The sequence below is a fragment of the Dipteris shenzhenensis genome, chromosome 9 (assembly GCF_047967505.1).
Source record: "Dipteris shenzhenensis isolate YYH24624 ecotype China chromosome 9, Dip_SZ_1.0, whole genome shotgun sequence".
Taxonomy (NCBI): Eukaryota; Viridiplantae; Streptophyta; class Polypodiopsida; order Gleicheniales; family Dipteridaceae; genus Dipteris; species Dipteris shenzhenensis.
Genome location: NC_141604.1, coordinates 49,880,320 through 49,902,696, shown reverse-complemented (window position 1 = coordinate 49,902,696; position 22,377 = coordinate 49,880,320). Strand labels below are relative to the sequence as shown.

Here is a 22,377-nt window from a genome sequence, read left to right as displayed (position 1 = left end):
CTAAAAGAGCTTGAGGAAGATGCGACTTGTATTCGTTACGATCGCATTAATTTGACGGATCCAAGCAATGCTCCTAGACCATCTTGGGCACAAACTTTTTCCATTAGGTCCATACAATCCAACATCCACGACTAATGATGGTGATAGTAATAATCGTCAACCTTTTGCTAGGCTTTCAGAGTTGCAGATGTTTGAAAACAGAGTACAATCCTGCTGCTATCACTACTCCTAATGCTACAACGCATAATTTTACTCATGTCTCTAACAATAAGCGATGGCAAATCTTATCCAAACGTGCCTACTATTCCGTCTTCGGCGACTCCACAGTCCACAGCAGCAACAACAACAAACTCTATCTCATTGCAGTTTCATAGTAGCTCTATAGCTTCGTAGCTTGCATCAGCAACGTACTGCTCTCATTTGATGATAATCATCTTCTTGCCCCCTGGTACGCTTTCTATTTTGATCAGAATCTGAATGCTTCGACAAATGTTAAGGAATTCACATACTTTCACTTGTACTTTATTCGCAGATATTTTCACATGTGCTTTGATTAATTGCTACTACACAGATCTCTACAGCCTTTTCGTGTGATCAAATACTAGGACCACCCTGAGTCTCTCCACGTTTATGTTTGAATTGCAGGCAACTTTTCTTGTCTCCTCAACTATTTCTCTTTCATAATAAATAAGGCAACGGGCTAGGTGACTAACATGTGTCAGGTTGATGGGATAGAGCTAAGGCAGTGGGTCAACGGGATAGTGAGCTAAGGCGATGGGTCATCAGGATAGGAATTGTCTGGGAACACGTAGTGCCATTGACTCTCTTCTGATGATTATTGGTGGTCCTTCAAGATCTAGTCTAGGTTTGTGTCCATACGAGGGTTGTTAAGGACCTAACCTACCTACCACAAACAAAAAACATCACAAAACAATAACTTTTGGCACACAAACGAGTGGTTTCTGTAAGTTGCATAAACAAATGTGACAACGTAATATGGCCATCTTTGCTGTTGAACACAAGAAAAGCTCTTATACTTGAGGGTGGATTCGTGCTCACCGCTCGGGATAAGTTAACATGGCAACATTTCCTAAAGGTTGGGAAGAAAGAAAATGGGGAAGAGCCCGTTGTACTTTCCACTCCTATGAGAAAAGATCTTCTGGAATTGGGGGATTGTGGCAATGCATCAGCATGCAAAGGCGCAGGGAGAAGGCTCGCAGGGTGTAGAGGGCTGGATTTCTATGACGTTAGCCTTGTGCACAGCTATTTCATCATTTCACACTTGGAGGCGAAGGCACATGCTCGCAAGCAGGCTGCACAAGCGACCTAAATCAACTAATCTCAGGTGCGGCAAGGGCGAGAAGTAGTGGGGTGTAACAGTGTATGCGAAGCTGTTGGGCAACCAGAATACAATTGCGCAAGTCCCTTCAGTGGTCTTCAAACTTGCAAACCCACATCCTACATATTCAAGCAACCGTGGCCCAAAGCATATAGCTACGCTTACGATAATGCCAGCACCATGTTCAGTTGCAAGAATATTGCAAGCAAATAAAGATTGTCTTTGGCATGGGAGGTAATGACATGTGCTGGGCATTCCCCCCTAGCAAGTGTCAGATACACATGGGCTTGTAAATGTGAGAGTGCAACGGAAACTGAACAGAAAAGAGAGAGCAAAACACACCACACAAACTGAACTGAGTGGAAAGAGAGAGAGAGACTGCATGGGATCTCATGAAAAGGCCCAAGAACTACTGCACAAAACCTCCACGGAATGGTGTACAAGAGATACTACACTGATGTAAACTACTCGGTCCTTTCTATCAATTCAGACAACGGATTTTGCAGAGGCGTTTGAATGAAATGATTGCGAGTTGCCAAACACATATACTTGAACTTAAGAGATTGCAATTAAGCTGGAATTAAGACTTATACAGCTTAAACACAAAGTGACATCATTGAAAATTGCAATATGATTGAGGGACCAAGACAAGGCCCCCCCCTTATTCAGGCTCACTTTATTCTTGAAAATGGAGATACAAGACCAAGGTGCAATGCACCTTCCAAACTGATGAACTCAGTGAAAACCTAGGACCTAGATACAAGACTCAAGAGCATATGTACAAGGTAGACAACAAAAAGGAGGACTCCAAGCTCAGGTTTTAACTATTGGCTTGCCCAATCCACAAGGAAGAAGCCTACAATAATCACCACTTACATCCAACATTAGAGGCAAGCACTAGTTTCTAAAAAGATAGTAAAAACAACATGAAATAGTGCTGTAAATGAGATAAACTTGACAATACAGACTCCCTTCGTGACTTGACCCTTTTGTAGATGAAGTCCTTGATGCCTCTGAAGCTACCTTGGGCGAGGAGAGTGTGGAGAATAGAAAAACAGCCTGTAGGCTAGAGAGAGAAAGCCTTGATGGAGTGATAGCTGTAGAGAGAGAGTGCCAATGCTGACCCCAAGGGAGGGGATGTAAGAGAGGAGCTGCTGCTGTTCCAAAGGTGCACAGAAAGGCAGATTTCTGTGAGGGGAATGGGCTGGAACAGTAGAGAGAGAAATTCTGCGGTAGAGAGAGAAAGACTGCAGCAAGAGAGAGAAAGTGGCTGTGGCTGCTCCACGCTAGGAGAAGGAGAGAGGATGCTGCTGCTGTTCCAGAAGAGCTGAGAGGGGGCAGATTTCTGGAGAGGAGGGGCTGGAACTGTAGAGAGAGAATGTGCTGTTGTGAGGTGAGAGAATGGCCTGGGGAGAAGCTGGTTGCACCCAAGGAGCTGGAGAGGTTCTGTTGCATCATCCAAAAGGAGGGAGAAGAAAAGTGATGAATTTTTCATGTAGGGAATGAAGGGGAGAGGCCTTCTTTTATAGGCTCAGCCCCCCCCCCTAGGCTTAGAATGGAAGGTGGACACTTGTCCCGGATTTTTGGTGGGCTGCAGTCCCAAAGAGGACAGCCCACATCCTGCCCCAAATCTACCAGATTTGGGGCCAGACACTTGGCCTGCATGCCCTGCCACTTGCCATGCATGCTGCCACATGTGTGGGACAGGTGGACTGACCTGCCAGCTCAGATTCCATGTCCCAAAGAGGACAGCCCACAACCTACCCCAAATCTACCAGATTTGGGGCCAAACACTTGGCCTGCATGCCCTGCCACTTGCCATGCATGCTGCCACATGTGTGGGACAGGTGGACTAACCTGCCAGCTCAGATTCCATGTGGCAGTCTGCCACGTGTCACTCCCAAAAACCCTAAAATTTCAAAGTTGTCAGAATTCAATTCTGATCGCATCCACATGTTCCTAACAGCTTGGACTATCTATTGACGTACTCTAAGGTCATAATTGAGCCAGACTGAGCTCATTTGTTTGTCGTCTTATCTTGTATCTCCATTACTCTTGGCATGCTGCCAGGCCCACACCCAAAGCTCAGGGAACATTCTCTTGAATGGTTCCTAGGTCAGTATGCAATTTGTGCATTTGATTGGTCCCATGTTTGGGTACTCAGGTGGGGTGTGGTTTCCAGATGTCCCTCTCAAAGAGAGGCTATCACTCTTGTGGGTCACTAATGCCCATAACCCCAAGCAAGGGGGTCCACCCTCAAATGCTAGACCTAGTCCCCATTGTCCTTAACTGAACAGTAGGAAAACATTTCGTTTCTTAATAAGCATACTATTGAAAAACAAAAAGAATAGTACCAAGCAAGTGGATACATGTTGAAGCAGGATGACATTCCCTCCATCTTTCATTCGGTTGTCCTCAACTGAAATGCTTCCTCATAAGCATCCAGGATTTCAGGACACTCCTGAAATGTAGCTCTGTCCACCCATTGGGCATTGGTGGATGGGAGCCCTCTAAACTTCAAAAGGTACATCTTGCGAGTCGTGCCTCGACGTCCCGTGGTAAAGTTATGCAGAATAATTTGCTCTGGGATCAACAAGATCTCAGTGTCCTCTACTTCAGGTGCATCGTCCCAACGTGGGCTCTTGAGGTGGTTCCCCAATGAAGGGTTTCACCAAGCTTACATGGAAGACATCGTGGATCTTCCAATGCTATGGAAGTCTCAATCGGACTGAGACATCATTTATTACCTGCAACACCTGAAAAGGACCATAATATCGAAAGGATAGCTTGAAGTAGATGCGCTTTTTGCCCGCTTTGGTTTTTAACCGGGCTTTCTCAAATGTCAATTAGACCCATTGGCCTTCTTTCACTACAAACGCCCTCCGTCTTTTATTTGCAGCTGCTCTTTGTTTCTCCTGTGCCTTTTGAATGGCTGCTCGAACCGCGGCATAAGCAGAGTCATAATCCTCCACGAATTGATCAGCAGCAAAGATTTTCTCTTTTGTTTCCATGAGTGGAGTTGGTAAAGATCTACCATATACAATTTCGAAAGGAGCTTTTCCAGTGGAGGAATGAATTGTGTTGCTATAAGCAAACTCCACAAGAGGAAGGAATTTCTCCCAAAAGGTTTGCTGGTCATGCACATAAAATTTCAGCAAATCCAAGAGTGTACTATTCGTAACTTCAGTTTGGCCATCCGTTTGAGGATGAAAAGCTGAGGAGAAACTTAGAAGAGTTCCAAGGTTCTCAAACAAAGCCTGCCAGAAGTTACTAGTGAACTTTGAGTCTCTATCTGATACTATAGACTTGGGCATGCCGTGGTGTCTAAAGATGTGTCTAATAAATAAATGGGCAGCTTCAGGTGCCTTGAGATTCTTTCTGCAAGGAATTAAGTGGGCTTGCTTGCTGAATCGATCTACTATCACCCAAATCATGTCATGATTTTGATTGGTCTTGGGAATTCCTGTAATGAAGTCCATGGTGATGTGTTCCCATGGTCTCTCAGGAATGGGTAGGGGCTGAAGTAAACCCTTGGGTTTTCCTCTCTCATACTTAGCTTTTTGACATGCGAGACAAGCTGAAATGTAGGCAGCAGTGTCCTTTTTCATGTTAGGCCAGTAGAAAAATTTATCCATGGCTGAAAAAGCGGCCACAATACCCCTATGACCAGCATAGGGTGGGTTATGGCTTTCCTCCATCACTTTAGATCTAAGCTGCTTTGTGATACATAGTTTGTTCTCCATGAATAAATAGCCATCCCTGATGTGGTAGGCATGATGGGTGCCTCCATCTTTCAAATGTGCCCATGGCTGAGCAAAATCAGCATCTCCCTCATAGAATTCTTTGACGGCTGTTAGCTCATCATGATAGGGAACTGAAATATGGTGAAGCCGTGGTCTACCAAAAAGGGCATCAGCCACTACATTCTCTTTTCCAGGAGTATATTGTATCTGAAAATGAAATGATTGCAGAAAGGTAGACCATTTCATATGTCTCTCTCTGATCAGAGGTTGAGTTAGAAAATATTTAAGACTTTCATGATCAGTTTTTACAAGAAAATCTATCCCTAAAAGATAAAGTTTCCAAAGTTTGAGAGCATGAATTACAGCTAAGAGTTCTTTTTCATAGATATCATATTGAAGTTCAGCATCTCTTAGCCGTCAGCTTTCAAAGGCCACAGCATGACCATCCTGGGTAAGAGAAGCCCCAAGGCAATCGCCACTGGCATCAGCTGCTACTAGGAATGGTTTCCTTAAGTCAGGAATGATAAGTACATGAGCTGTAGTCAGGGCATGCTTCAGAGCATTAAAAGAGTCCTTTTCTTTTTGGGTTCATCTGAACTTCAGATTTTTCTTAGTGAGATCATGTAGAGGGGCTGCAAGTTCAGCAAAATGCCAAATAAACCTTCGGTAATATGATCATAGGCCTAGAAAAGACCTTACCTCATGGGCATTCTTCAAGTCAAGCCACTCTACAATTGTCTATATCTTGGCTAGGTCCATACGGACACCTTCTTGTGAACCAAGATAGTGAATCTCAGGAAGAAAGAACTCACTTTTCTTCTCATTGATGTGAAGAGCATTTTCAGCTAAGATTTGAAATACAATCTTTAGATGCTCCTTATGCTCTTCCTCATTCTTGCTGAAAATGAGGATGTCATCAAAGAAGACGGCAGTGAACTGTCTATAGTTCCTGAACAACCGTTCCATCAGCCGATTGAACGTGGCTGGGGTATTGGTAAGGCCAAATGGCATTACCATATATTCATACAGCCCAACGTGGTTCGGAAGGCTGGAGGTGCTTCCACCTTATTAACTACCAAAACTGGCTTTTTGAGGGCTGCTTCTTTGTTGCTGCTGTTTTTGGCAACTTGAGGGCATTCGTAGAAGTTGTGGCCTCAATCGCCACACTTGAAACACCGCCCTTCGGAGTAATACTTTTTCTTCTGTTGTGGAGACAATGAGCTGAAAGTATGGGCTGATTTTATCCTTTGCTGTCTCCTTACCCTTTTGTTCCTTGGAAGAGGTTCCCTGGGACTTCCGCTTGCTGCTGCCGCCGTTCCGCTTGTTGGAGAAAGACTGTTTCTTCTCCACCTTCAAGGCGATGTTGATGGTGTCTTCGAGAGAAGTAGGAGTGGCAATGTCCACCTCATGCTGAACGACATACCGTAGGCCAGCAAAGAACTTCCTTTGCTGCTCTTTTTTATCCTTCCTACTGAATGCTTGAACTTTTAACAAAGTATCCCAAAAACGATCAACATACTCACTGACTTTCTCTTCTTGGCGTTAGCGGAGGATGTCCCACTGCACCATTGTATCTCTCTTAAACTCCTTAGGCAGGAAGTGCCTCATCAAGTTCTTCTTGAAGCGCTTCCAGGTGTGGGCTTGCTGTCCAATGTTGACCATAGCTGCTCACCAGAGTGAAGCACGGTCTTGCATGTGCAGGACGGCAAACCGGATCTTCACCTTGTCTTTGTACTCGTCCCCCCAAAGAAATACTCGAGGTCTCGGATCCAAGCCAGCAAGACCTCGGGCTTGTCCTCTCCCTTGTACTTAATAAACCTGAAGAGCTTATCTCCAAGAGGTACCTTATGCTTTGCATACCTTCGTCTCCGTGGACGTCTCGAAGGAGATGGACTCCGATGACGCCGTCTACCTCGAGGAGGGGAAGAAGAGGATGATCTTCCCTCCTTGTTGGAGTTAGTGTTGTCCGCACGGCCTCTTCCTTGGGATTGGGGCCCTATGTCATGAGTTTCTGCTTGGTTGCTTTCCAGCACTTGAACCTGTTGAGCAATGTTTGACAACAGAGCACTCAACTCATGCAGGTTAGGAGGAGGGTCAGGTCCATTGGCTGCCATGATGACAAGATGACTCAATGAAGGAGAGACTCAACAAGAGAAAACACAGAGTACAGGAACACTGCCTAAGCTCTGATACCAATGTAAACTACTCGGTGCTTTCTATCAATTCAGACAACGGATTTTGCAGAGGCGTTTGAATGAAATGATTGCGCGTTGCCAAACACATATACTTGAACTTAAGAGATTGCAATTAAGCTGGAATTAAGACTTATACAACTTAAACACGAAGTGACATCATTGGAAATTGCAATATGATTGAGGGGCCAAGACAAGGCCCCCCCCCTTATCCAGGCTTACTTTATTCTTGAAAATGGAGATACAAGACCAAGGTGCAATGCACCTTCCAAACTGATGAACTCAGTGAAAACCTGAGACCTAGATACATGACTCAAGAGCATATGTACAAGGTAGACAACAAAAAGGAGCACTCCAAGCTCAGGTTTCAACTATTGGCTTGCCCAATCCACAAGGAAGAAGCCTGCAATAATAACCACTTACATCCAACATTAGAGGCAAGCACTAATTTCTAGAAAGATAGTAAAAACAACATGAAATAGTGCTGTAAATGAGATAAATTTGATAATACAGACTCCCTTCGTGACTTGACCCTTTTGTAGATGAAGTCCTTGATGCCTCTGAAGCTACCTTGGGTGAGGAGAGTGTGGAAAATGGGACTGGAATGAGAACAGCTTAGAAAAACAGCCTGTAAGCTAGAGAGAGAATGCCTTTATGGAGTGATAGCTGTAGAGAGAGAGTGCCAATGCTGATCCCAAGGGAGGGTATGTAAGAGAGGAGCTGCTGCTGTTCCAAAGGTGCACAGAAAGGCAGATTTCTGTGAGGGGAATGGGCTGGAACAGTAGAGAGAGAAATTCTGTGGTAGAGAGAGAAAGACTGCAGCAGGAGAGAGAAAGGGGCTGTGGCTGCTCCACGATAGGAGAAGGAGAGCGGATGCTGCTGCTGTTCCAAAAGAGCTGAGAGGGGGCAGATTTCTGGAGAGGAGGGGCTGGAACTGTAGAGAGAGAATATGCTGTTGTAGAGAGAGAAAGTGCTGCTGAGGTGAGAGAATGGCCTGGGGAGAAGCTGGCTGCACCCAAGGAGCTAGAGAGGTTCTGCTGCATCATCCAAAAGGAGGGAGAAGAAAAGTGACGAATTTTTCATGTAGGGAATGAAGGGGAGAGGCCTTCTTTTATAGGCTCAGCTCCCCCCCCAGGCTTAGAGTGGAAGGTGGACACTTGTCCCAGATTTTTGGTGGGCTGCAGTCCCAAAGAGGACAGCCCACAACCTACCCCAAATCTACCAGATTTGGGGCCAGACACTTGGCCTGCATGCCTTGCCACTTGCCATGCATGCTACCACATGTGTGGGACAGGTGGATTGACCTGCCAGCTCAGATTCCATGTGGCAGTCTGCCACGTGTCACTCCCAAAAACCCTAAAATTTCAAAGTTGTCAGAATTCAATTCTGATCGCACCCACAGGTTCCTAACAGCTTGGACTATCTATTGACGTACTCTAAGGTCATAATTGAGCCATACTAAGCTCATTTGTTTGTCGTCTTATCTTGTATCTCCATTACTCTTGGCATGCTGCCAAGCCCACACCCAAAGCTCAGGGAACATTCTCTTGAATGGTTCCTAGGTCAGTATGCAATCTGTGCATTTGATTGGTCCCATGTTTGGGTACTCAGGTGGGGTGTGGTTTCCAAATGTCCCTCTCAAAGAGAGGCCATCACTCTTGTGGGTCACTAATGCCCATAACCCCAAGCAAGGGGGTCCACCCTCAAATGCTAGACCTAGTCCCCATTGTCCGTAATTGAATAGTAGAAAAGATTTCATTTCTTAATAAGCATACTATTGAAAAACAAAAAGAAATAGTACCAAGCAAGTAGATACATGTTGAAGCAGGATGACAACTAAGATGCTCCACCAAGTGACGAGGGGGGCTATATATAGGCACTCCCCCCCCCCCCCTTTCAAGTCGGTTGGTACAGCAGGCCGACCAGCAGCCCCATATGTGCCGACAGGCATGTGCCTCTAGGGGCCCACCCCCTGCCCTATATGTAGGGCTGCCACCCAGCCATATGAGGGGCTGCCTCTACGATTGAGCAGCCAGTAGGGGGCTGACCAGCAGGTCAGACCTCCCCTCCATCTCGCCCTGTAGTGCTGCCCTTAGGAACCCGACCAAACAGGTCCGGTCCTACAGCCTAGGGGTGGCCAACGGGCCCCTCAACCTTGCCTATAAAAGGCGCAGTAGAGGGGCTGGAATCCCTCCTATATGGGCTGCTATGCAGCAGCAAAACAGGCCCATAGGCAGCTCGTACTGACCCGCAGCCCTCCCGGGAACACATGCAGGCAGCACACAACCAAGAGCTGCCCTCCAAACAGCCATACCTGCTCCAGGGATGGCTGGATCCACCACAAGAGCCTGGCTATCCATCAGAGGGGCCTCGCTAACCACATGCTCAGGCATGCCCCTAACCCAATCCTACCCTAACCTCTCAAAGGGCTGGCACACCCACAGGCAAGGCCCTCACTCTCTACCCTAACCATGGTACATCAGGAGATGCTGACCACCAACAGTAAATACAAGCATATTTTAGCTGCATACTCTAAATGGGCACTTAAGCGATATGATGTTCTTTACTAAGCTGAACACATCAAGCTATGGGACCCACGTCTGAGATAACAAAACATGTTTGACGGCTGATATTTAGCGACTGGTCTAAACTTTAAAGTCACATATTGATTCGCATTCATCGAATAATTTTTCTAACGATTTCCCATACCCCTTCTGAACAAACCTGCACTCCTTAAAATGAAGAGTCCGTGAAAGTAGAACAAAACTGCCATGCAGACAAGCGAATTTTTCCTCCAAAACAATAGCTGCCACATCAACTGGGCAGACATGCGTCAAATGAAGGATCTTATTATATATACCTTTGTAAGACTAGAATATATCCGATCGTACGAATTCAGATTTTTGTCCGAGATAGTCTTTAAAATAGCATTTCTGAAAATTCAAAGGGCAGGTGGTGTAGTAGTACATGTTTGCCTTACTGAACTCTTCAATAAGGTATATAATAGCTTTTTTTTTTTTACATGTTCTGTATCAAAGACACTATGAAATCCTTTTCAACTTAATACACCCCAAAACCGCACAAATTGAAAACATTTTCCCGATTCAGTTGTTTTCAAGCACTTGAATTTACATCCATGTCATGTTCTGCCATCATCGGTCAAGTTCCTTAACCAAAAAAGAAAAGAAAATATAAATTTACCTCTAAAATGCCAGCCTTAGGACAGAAAAACCTAGAAATAAAGTCAAGCCCAGAATCCTTATCTGCACAAGCTGTCACTATAACACCCCCCCTGCCATGAAAGTTCATCATTTTCGCGAACTGGGGTTGGATTTGTTCAATCTCTTTACTGCAGGAAACCTCTACCTGAGAAAAGCAGTTAAAAAGTGGAATTACACTCCTTATTGTAATTTCAACATTCTTTTGGAACTTCAATGATTGCTTAACAGGATACTAGGAATTTGTTGATAAGAGTTTACCAAATAGTCTCCTAGACTGGTTTGTCCAACCCACAAGGTCTTAACCCCTCCCAATGCTTCTGAGAGGAAGCTTGACTCTGCATCATCACACTTGGAAGCTACAACAAGTGGAAAATCAAGCTCCACCACACCCACTCCTACTGGACGTCTTTTGTTTCTAAATAGGTCTTCGGATATTTCCTCTTCTTCATTGGCTTCATCATCGTTGTATCCTGCCACCTTCCTAGCCCTTAGGATCCCTGATTTTGTATGAAACAAAATTGTATCGCCCTTAGCAATTCTGGAACTAAACAGGAGGTGTGCAGACGCAAGAGTTGCATGTCCACATAGATCTACCTGCAATGAATACATATATCTTAAAATTCATTATTCAACAGAAGAAATTGAGGTAACACTCCAAAACTGCTTCATGGTGGGACCCATACCTCAACTTTGGGGGTAAACCAACGGAGCTCAAATTCATCTTCAATCTCAATCGGAACAGTACTCTTCTGAACAGAAGGTTTTCCTTTGGGTGAATTTTTCCGAATGATAAAGGCAGTCTCTGCCAGATTGAATTCTCTTGCTATAAGTTGTAGCCATTGGTCATCCTTATACAAAGGAAGGTAGCAAACTGCTGCTGGATTGCCACTAAAGGGGCGATCAGTGAACGCATTTATCTGCATTACAAAGGAAATGTGCTTCAAATTTCATTCGAAGAATTATCAATCTAGGTAAAACTTTAAATCTTAATCTTTGAAATATATACATACAGATGTACAAAGCTAGACAAGATTGCTTTGTACAGAGTACCCGTAAAGCAGAAAACATCCACTTCATTGTAAAAACTTCTTGCAGAATTACCTCTACAAAGCATTGCAACAAACCAAAGTCAAAAATCAGCATTATCATATATTGGCTACTTCTTGAATAGTGTAAAGTTTAAGCGTAAACGTTACACATGATCAATTTAATGATTGATCCCATGTACAGGTACCATCTAAATGTGAAACTGCTGTTAATCTTTGGTTCCACCTAGAAGTAAGGGATGGCTGAGGGCATGTTCTCTCTTTGCATTGCACCTACTTGTGGACCCTTCCATCATTTTGCACAGGCGCATACACTTCTTATTACAAGGTGCAACGTCTCTTTAGAAATCCTGTAGTTGAACATTCTGTGAAAGAAATGAAACTGATTTTGAAATAAACAAGTCGCATAACATCAAGCTTAAATTGGATATATTTCAGAGAATGAAGGTAGAATCATTGGCTACTTTGAACTAAATGTATCCTCATTTCTAATTTACAAGAAGACTCATTAACATGATATTATAGAATATGCCTGCATTGTTTGAAACATGGTCAGAGTGATAGAAAGATAGGCTGGGGAGAGAACATGTGATACTCAAATGTAGATACCATGGAAGGCTTTCATTCATTCATCATCATCGTCAATGAGACACGTGAAGTACAAGCCTTTATAGGCTACACACACACATATTAGCACCAAGTGCTATGGGATAAGTCCCATGGTGACACATGGCACTCACACATCAACCCACTACTAGATTATTGGAAAGACCACCTCCCCATCTGGTCTACTGAAGGTTGAGTTTGTCCAACTTTGCTATGTGGTTTAGCAACAGAGATGTCTATCCCTATTCAGCCTCTTCAGCCCCTACTCTCCCTTCCTCCTCCCCCACATTTCTTTCTTTCACTATCCCTAACTTTGGAGTGTCTAGGAAACTGGATGGATCAAATTAACCGATCTGGAAGGTGAAGATCCGGAGTCATTTAGCGGCTCGGACGCTATGGAAATTGACAACGGGAGTGGAGGCGAAGCCGGAGGATATGGTGGACAAAAATGGGAAGATACTCATGGAAGTAGACGAAGAGGATTTCGAAGCTTGGGAAGACAGAGCTGCCCATGCCCTGGCATTGATCATAGGGACTACAGCAGACTCTGTGCTTCCTCACATCCAGATGGCCGAGACGTCAGTAGAGGAGTGGGTCATTCTCAAGGATGTGTACAAGATAGACAACACATCCCGGATCTTGCTTCTTCAACATCAGCTGTACAACCTACATATGGATGAGGGAGATTCGGTACATGACCACTTGACGAAGGTCAAGGTGGTGCATAATTTGTTCCATGCACGAATTGATCGGTATCCCTCTCGACCATTTCTATCTCCCTTGCACTCTTCCTGCAACTTCTATCCCCTCTCGTAATAGACCCTACAGAGTCCGACAAGAGCTCCTCACACAATCTTTCCTCCCCCTCAGCAGCACAGTGCGAGAGCCTCTCCTCCCTTGATCTTGAAATTGTGACATATGAGAGCTCCTCACTTTCTCTTCAAAATCCCAATTTGGATGCTCTCAGCAACTTCACCAAGGTTGGTACAGGAGGTGAACGTGAAGGAGCGGCAAATAGTCTATCAAGGTCATAAGATTACCATCACTGAAAGCATGATTGAAAATGCGCTAGGCATTCCTGGAGGCAATTTGGGTTTGAACCTAGGGTTGGAGAGACTGACACATGAGCACGAGCATGGTTGCCATGTGGGCAAGAATCAAAGAGAGAGGGGTATATCCCGGACAGATGGCGCAGCATGGCAGGAGGCAGGTACACGGCCTACATCATGGATGGCACATGGCGTAGGATGGAGGGAGATGGCGGGGGAACCAGCAGCAGGTCGGCCTCTTTGGGGGCTGGTAGGGCTGGTCACAGCCAGCCTACTAGGCCTGGAACAAGGGCAGACTATGGGGGGCTAGACCCCACAAGGTTTAAGGGCATGGCTCAGTTTAATAGCCCACACGGCAGTGGGGAGGCAGGGAACAAGTCCGCCTGCATAGGGGCTGTGCCCCTGCCTTGAAGTGTGGGCCAAAGGCCCTGGAAAAGTGAGCCCCAGAGGGGCATTTATAGCAGACCAGGGCAAGGCCTGGTCGGTCTGATTGGGTCAGCCATAGGCAGCCTGCCTGGTCGGTTTTTGCAGCCCTTGAAGGGCCTATAAAAGGAGGGCCTCCAGCCCTCATTCATCATCCAACAATTCAGCAGAAAAGGCAGTAGACAAGAGCAGCCAGAAGACACTTCCATGGACCACATCTTGGAGGTGAAGGAGAGTAGAAAGTGTGCTGCAGACTGAGCTCTCAAGAGCTGAACCTTGGCTGTTCTCAGGGCAGCAAGGTGTTGTGATCTGGACAGAAAGTCTAGAGAAGCTCAAGGTGGAGCACGCGGGCTCAAGTCTAGAGATAGAAGAAGGAGTACCTTGTGATAAGATCAGAGGACCACACCATTGGTGGGACTCTGGATCCATCTCTTTTGTATTGTGTCCATAGCTTTGGACGGAAATATATTATTCTGGTGTCTTATATATCTAGCTGGTTCATTGTCTATTGATGAGTCTGCACACATATGCTATGCACATTAGTTTCAGAAGTTTGTGATTCCACACCCCACACCACACTGTGTGAGCTTCTGCGCAATTCTACTAGTCTTCCGCTCTGTGTACCCTCTGTTGGGTGATTTTTAACATAGATTTCCTAGTACAACACACCAACACACTCTTTAGCTATAATATCTCCAACACCCCCCTTCAAAACAAAGAGTGTGAGACCCAACACGTAAGGAGTAGACCGATCCCCCCTCCACCGCAATATTGCAAAGAGCAAGTCCAACTATCCAACACCTCCCATGTGATAGTGACTTCTCAGTTAGCTTGCGACCGTGAAACATGCAGCAGTAATCTGATCATGTAATTCACAGCAAGACCTTCTTTAAACCTTTAGCGAGGAATTAGCGTAATTCACCATATAGAAAGAAAGGAGATGAGGGTAGAGGAGAGTAGAGTCGACACCCGATTGGGTCCCCTGAGGGCCCCCTCCCCCAATCAGAGGAGAATTTGCTTTATACTTGGAGAACTGAGAAATACAAAGAACACTCTTCGAGAGAGCACGGAAACGCGCTTCTGAAGAGCTCACTGTGCACACAGATAGCAAACCGAAAGACCTGAGAGGCAACGCCAACCAATACCGAGACCTTGATGCTGTCCACACTGACGATGTAGGATGCCACTACAAGGCAAGGGAGAGGCTTGTTCTGTCCACCGGAATGCAGGGTTACTGCGTGAGTGAGAGAGTGAAATCTAGGAGTGATAGATCCTAAAAGAGAGCTGAGAGATGACTGAAGTATAGAGCTGAGAGTGAGCTGGGCAAAACTGTAAAAGATAACTGAAAGAGCTGCTGAAACAGAGCCCAAACCTTACTCCGTTTGCTGTCCCCACTCCCCGTCTGATGCGCTGCATGAACACCTTCCCAGAGGGCTGAACTAATGCCAAAGGCTGAGGCTGGTCAGAGGGCCACTGGGGGTGAGTGTCAAGCTGTTCAAAGGGGCTGGAGGGGAGCTGTAGGAGGCTGAAGATGTGAGGGAACTGAATGAGGAAGGAGGCAAGGGGCTCCCCCTTATATAGGGGGCTGGGGCTGAGCCAACCTGCCATAAACAGGCCGACTTCTAGTCGGCTGTTTAGGGCTGGCTTTGCATCCCTTTTCCCCATAAAAGTCCACCTTGGGTGGGGTGCAAGGCAGCCTATATAAGCAGCCCTCCCCCAGCCCATTCCCCTTCATATGTTCCAGCCCTGAGGGGGCCCAGAAGGGCTCCGCTCCCATCCTAGGCTGGACCTAGACCTATCACTAAACCTAAGATGGAAACACTAACCTACTATTTTCTAGTGGGTATCAATGAATAAGAACTGATCTTCTGACTTGGCCTAAGGCTTAGAACTAACTTACATAGCTTGTGCCTGACTGTCCCTGGACAAGGGCTCCAAAGGCATCACAACATACAACAAAATCTCCTATTAGGTAACTATTATGCACTGGTCGATGTAGCCAGTGCCTCACTTTGCACCCAAGTGCAGGGGTGCATGTGACATTCCCTCCTTAACTTGGCGGTAGGTTCATTCCTTCCAAGTAGTCTGCCAATATTTGGGGAAACTTCTGGAAAAAATCATCGTCCAACCACACTGCTTCATGGGTACCTCAATCACAAAACTTGGTGTAAAACCCCCGGATCGTGCGTCTTGACTCATGCTTGAAGGATCTGTTCTGGCTGCAAAACTTCAACTTCATCAAGAACTTCAGGTTGTTGCTTGTTGAAAATCTCTGAAAGAGGAGGTCCAAAATATGGCTTCAACCAAGCTACATGAAACACATTGTGCATAGTCCACCTGTCTGGAAGGCGTAACTTCATTGAGACATCGTTGACCTTTTGAATATTAGGGAATGGTCCGATCTTTTGAATATTAGGGAATGGTCTGAAGCTCCTGAAGGACAACTTAGGGCATCGCTTACCCACTTGCTTCAATCTTTGCTTGATGATGCGTAAATACACCCATTGACCCTCTTTATACTAGACATCTTGTCTGGATTTGTTAGCCTGGCGCGTATACGATGCTTGAGCTTTGGCGATGCGGCTTTTCACGGACTCCGTAATCTCTACCATTGATTCGGTGGTTTTGTTGGCTTCAAGAGATGGAGACACCATCCGGATGAGTAATGTAAACCGCCGTCCAAACGCCACTTCATAAGATGTGCGACCAATACTCGAAGACTAGGTATCGTTCAAAATGGCCTGCACAAGTGGAAGAAACTGCTCCCACTTTCCCTGAGCATCATGACAATATGATTTCAAAATATCAAATGCCATACCATTATACTTTTCTGTCTCGCTGTTCGATTGCGGATCGAAAGCATTGGACATCTGCAGCTTAGTACCAAAATTATCAAACAAGGCTCACCAAAAGTTAGACGTAAACTTGGCATCCCTGTCGAATGTGATGGTCTTTGACAACCCTCCAATGGAATACCAATACTTGATAAACAAACGAGCTACATCTTCAACGCTGGCCGTTTGTTTGCAGGGAATCAGCATACAATATTTACTAAAGCGACAAACAATAGTTAGACATTGAGTATTACACGTGCCTGCGAATGCTAGAAGTGGTCCCACGAAATCCATACCTATGTCCTGAAAAAAACAGTCAGGGATTGGCAATGGCATAAGTAAGCCTGCCGCTTTCTTGTGGGAAGCCTTGGCCTTTTGGCATATCTAACAATTCTGAACATAGCCATGTACGTCCTACCGCATCTTTGGCCGATAGAAATAGCGCTCTAGCTTCTCCTTAGTGTTGGGATAAGTATGGTCAAGGGCTTGCTCTATGGTGCATGTGTGCATCTAGGGGAGTCACGTGTGTGTGTGTGTGTGTTGTAGAGACACATCTAGTGCTATGATGTGTCAAGTGTGTGACCTAAGTGATGATGTAAGCCAAAGGCCCCCACACGGGAGGTTCCTTTGATTTAGGCCAGTCCCACTGATGTAGGGACTGATTGCCACTGATGTAGGAAAGGTGCCTATGATCTAGGCCACCCTCTTCCCATTTCTATAAGAGAGGGTCACCTCTCTCACAATCAATAGAACACTCATTTCTATATCTCATGTGCTCTCACTCCTTGCCATGATGCATCTCTTTTATCCCACTCACCTCTTCATTTGGTATTAGAGCAAGGTCGATCCTACCTAGCTCCTAGAGTCACCTAGAACCCAAGATTTCATCTTCTTCATCACCTTCATTTTGTTTGAGCTCTCTTATGGCTTGACCATTGGAGGCGCCATATCTCAACATCCGACCGTTAACTTTTAGAACGCTTCATGTTGTAGCTTTATCTAGTTAAGGCGCATGTCTTCACCATTGGGATCTGCGCAATTAGGCTTCTGCTGCCTGTGCCGACACTCAGACAGGTCGACGAAATTTTGCGCAATTCAGCCTACTGGAGCCATATCTCATCAATTCCTCTAAGGGCGTGCTGGGCGACACTCTTGGGAAGGTGCTGATGAATTTTGGTGGACAATGGTCCACAGAATGCTGAGAACATAGCAAAAGACCAGTTGAAAAAGGCACGATTCCCACTGACAATGCAGCCCGTTTTTTCACCTATCCTCTCCTGAGGATCTTCTCTGATGTTAGGCCTTTCACTTGTCTCTGAAAGCCCCTTGAATGCCCTTCTCTACAGCCTCAATTGCACCCTCCAGCTTCAGATTGTTCGATTTGGGGGAAACAGTCAAAATATGGTCAAACTTTGACCATCCCAGAGGTTTGACCAGTCAAAATTTTTATTTTATATCTGTTTTAGCTGGCTACACTAATAGATCTCTATTTGACTAAGTATTGACTCCAAAATGGACTCCACAAGTGTCATGGTACTTGTCATTTATGGTGATGATGTTTACACTATCTATGTTTGAGTGCCCTTTGCAAAGGGATAGTTATCATTTTGAAGATAGGTGACTTGTGTTGAGAGATACTAGTTGTAAGAGTATAGACACTGCCCTTGAATGATATATCAAGTGGTAAGACCTACTCAATATCATCTCTTTAGAAGGTGAAGGAGTTGCCCGAAGGTACTTACTTGTTCAAAAGTGACATATAGAAAATCATCACTTTTCATTGGGTGCTCTACCTTGACCTTGATGTCTAAAAAGATTGTATTAAGTGATGAGCTTAGATGTGACATGATCAAGATGATATGTTGTGGTACCAAGATAAAACTTAGACACTTCAAGAAGATTATGGAGAACAAGAAGTTCACCATCATGAAAAAAAGGGAAGTACAATGGATAGTCCAATATGAAAAGGTCCTTGCTATGACAACATTGGGACTTGGTGACTCATACATTCATCACATAGATGGGTGTGAGACTTCACATGAAGTTGGGCACAACTTGAAAAGGTATTTGGTGCACAAGTTTTACTCAAAAGTCTTCTAGATGAAGAGTATAGCAACACTTTTACATCCAACTTGGTGGATTTTGGAAGAGGAGAGAAATGGCTCCTACTACAACTCCAAGGAAAATGAAGCATATCTGGTTGAAGAGAGAACTCCATCAGCAAAAGAAGCATCCAACTTTGCAGTAGAAGACAAGGACTTTGCCTTTTGAGCAACTTGTCTTTGAATTTTTGCTTATCATCACTTGGTCAAATTTTGAGGTTCTCTGCCTAGAGTTGTACTCCAAAAAGAATGACGTGTCTTTTTGTAAATCACCTCTAGTCACCATATGATGTAGGCCATGTGATATGTGTTTGGTCAATATACCTAGATAAATCCAAGAACATTCCTAAACTCATCCTCTAAAAACACAACATAGTGCAGTTTCAATCTCACGATAGTCACTCATAAGATTGAAAACCATAAACTCCATCATGCATAGCAGGGACTAGCTGCTATGACATCCCCATTGACGTCATCAGCGCCCAACAGTGGGTGTAGACCATAGTATAAAAGCATGCTCTCACACATACAAATCCATACACCCACACATACTTGAGCATCCATTTATACAAAGTCTTCATACTGAGTTTCTGTCGGCACTCCGGAGGTGAAGGGCAAACTCAGCCATGACGAAGGCTAGCACTAAAGGGGAAGGCTAATCAAAAAGTAGTCCAAATCTCTTCATTCAAGCTACAACTGCTTGTGAAGTCTAAACGATTTCATTTTAGTCTCTCCCAAACGAGCATCTAAATCTAAATCTAGCTGATAGGGCAACGCACCATTTAAGATAGATTTGAGTACACAATCTTTTCTTATAGAAAAGCCAATCGTCCTCTAATGAGTAATGGCTTGGAGCAAGCGTCGTGGCTAACTAGAACTGCGTGCCAAACTTTGCTGACTCCGCGTACTGTGCCTTCATGTTATCAAGATCATTTCCTTTAATTTCGAGCACAGTGGCCTATTCAATGATCTGGATGGAACCTTTCCGACTGAGAGCGTCGGCAACGGGGTTGTTTTTGTCGGGAACGTACTCGATCATTCCCCCAAACTGCTGGAATATTTGACTCCACCGTTGCTGTCGATCGCACCATTGTGCACTTAGGCATTGTCTGAAGCTACTTAAGGGCTTGGTGATCAATCTTAACCGTGAAAGTCCATCCGTATAGGAAAGGCTTCCAATGTTTTAATGCTTGGATGACACCGAGGAGCTCTATATCATAAACTGAATAGTTTTTTTCAGCATCGTTAAGCTCTCTGCTATAATATGCCACGGGCCTATCTTGTTGCTGTAAAATTGCCCCGATGGCAACATTGCTAGGCGATCTTCATAATTGGTGCTGTCCTGGCCAACCGTTGCAAGTCAAGGAAGGCCTGCAAAGCTTTGCCTATGACTTAAATTTTTCGTATGCTTGTCTTTATCCCTTCGGTAAATCTGTAAGGGATTGCGTGTGTCGAGAAACCATCCATGTGCGAGCTGTATGCTTGACATAAATCCACAAAGGATCAGATCTCCTGAGCCGTCGTGGGAACAACCCAACTTGTGATAGCTTGAATCTTCTCTAGGTCCAATCGAATCCCTTGAGCACTAATGATGTAGCCTAAATACTGAATTTCCAGCAAACCGAATTCACTTTTCTTTGCGTTGAGGTATAGCTGGTTATCACGTAATAACTGTAGGGCACATCGCACATCCTTAATATGATGCTCGGCTGTAGCGGAAAAGATAAGGATATCATCGAGAAAGATGAACATGCACTTTCCAATATACTTTACAAATACTCGTGACATCATCTTGTTGAATGTTGGTGGTGCAGTCTTCAGACCAAAGGGCATGACAACAAACTTGTAATGAGCTCGCTCTGTTTGGAAAGCTGTCTTTGGGATGTCAGCTTCAAAAATCCGGACTTGATGGTAGCTACTCTTGAGGTCAATCTTTGAAAAAAATCTTGCACCATTGAGTCTTTCCAAGATGTACTCAATGCGGGCATAGGAAACTTGTTGCTTACCGGCGATGGTCTTCTGGTCAATTGGGAGGAAGCTGGGGTGGCAGATCATCCCGGAGCATGATGTCTTAGAACTCTTGGAGTAGATCCACCATTGCTTTCATTGGAGGAGCGGCTTGAACTGCAGTGATTTGGTATTGGACGTAGACAAGTGCACACATGGCACCCTTGCGGGCAGCGCGACCTGTTTGAATATGCAAGATTGACGAAATCCCTGGTATGCTCCGATCACCGCATATCACGGCGGGCTCAGATAAACCTTCCACAATAATGAAGGTGTCCTGTTGACAATCAGGCGTTGGTACATGCTCACAGAATCCTCGAATCCCGAGGATCATGTCGCATCCCATCAAAGGAGTCAGAATAAAATCCCGTGTAAACATGGCCTTTTGAACTAAAAAGGTGAAATGAATGACCTTATGCGTGATGTGTGTGCGTAAGCCGGGCGTGAACCCATCCACTGCAAGCTCGTGAGGCAACAAGGTGCACCCCACTGTCTTGGCAAGCTGAGGGCAGATGGCATCTTATGAACTCTCCATATCGAACAGGATAATAAACCGATGCCCATTAGCTGTGCCGTACGCTCGAATGAGCGCCTTTCTTTGATATGAGAAATAGCCCTCCTTCTTAGCTTGAAAGGCCACTGTGGGAATGGCGTTCAAAGTAGGGAAGATGGCATTCGTAGCTAAGGATGGAGGCGGGGCTGAAAGAGCCAATACATTGGCAACGGACGAAGTAGGCGCTTTCGCAACCTTCTCAACAAGCCACTTCGGACAATCCTTCTTGCCATGCCCAGCGATGTGATGGCAATGAAAGCAGCAATGTTCTAGGTGGTACCGCTTATGCTCGTCAGGCTGTAGATAGCCTCCCGTAATACCCCCTTTAGCCTTCTCATCTGGAATCATCTTGGGCTTGGACTCCTTTTGACCAGAAGCCTGGCCATCATTCTTTTGGAACTGTGGTTGTCCTTCTTCTAATCCTTACCCGCTGTGTTCTTTGACTGCTACAGAGCTTTGGAATCTTTCTGGACCTGCTTGGGCTTTCCCCCGTTCAGCATCATCTCCTGATTCTGTGCGAGAGTCAGCGCCCGCTCGTAATCTAACATGCCGAAGTTTCGAATGGTATAACCGACGTTGGAGTCCAATCCTCGAATGAATTGCTTCATCTTGGCGCTCTCCGTCACACCCAACTGCTGTGCCAGCGTGATGACCTTGTTACTGTATGTCAACACAGACAAACCATTGTGGGAGAGACGAGAAAACTCATCCTCCAGGTTAAGCATATATTGGGGTGGGAGAAACAGGGCTTTGAGGTCGGCCACAAACATTGTCCAAACGAAATTCGTCTTAAACGTTGTAGGGTCAGTATGCTTACTAGCCCAATGTTGCCACCTGGTCACCGCCTCACCCATAAGATGAGGGGCTACGAGGTGGACTTTGGCTTGCTCATCTTGAATCCACGTTAACAAAAAATGAGCTACAAACTGATGAATAAATTGCAAAATTGCTGAATGGTCACAATTACTATCATACTTAACAAAATTTGGAGTGGACCGAGTAAGTGGTGTCACCTTTGTTGATGACAAAGCTGTGGTGGTGACGACTGATGCGCTCAAACTTACCTGCATAGCAGCTAGCATCTGTTTGTGTTGGAGAAGCATCGCCTCTCGGTCTAGCTTTTGTTGCCTCTCTACCTAGGCGAGCTTTGCGCGTCGCAGTGCCTCCTCATTTTTGCGTTCGTCACACATCAACAAGAGCAGTTTTTTAAAATCTGTGATTCCTCTTTCTTCCAGCGGTTTTTCTGCTTCTTTTTCCTCCAG

The 22,377-nt window shown here is 45.3% G+C and overlaps 1 protein-coding gene across 1 annotated transcript in view; it reads right to left on the bottom strand.

Moving 5' to 3' along the window:
- Positions 1-22,377, bottom strand: part of LOC147898783 (uncharacterized) — a 42,680-nt gene that overhangs the window by 5,247 nt on the left and 15,056 nt on the right. Inside the window, exons 2-4 of the mRNA XM_087379718.1 lie at positions 11,179-11,412; positions 10,754-11,089; positions 10,476-10,640 (exon numbers count right to left, since the gene is read on the bottom strand). Coding sequence (XP_087235844.1) covers positions 10,476-10,640; positions 10,754-11,089; positions 11,179-11,412 — 735 coding nt within the window. The remainder of the gene's footprint in view (positions 1-10,475; positions 10,641-10,753; positions 11,090-11,178; positions 11,413-22,377) is intronic.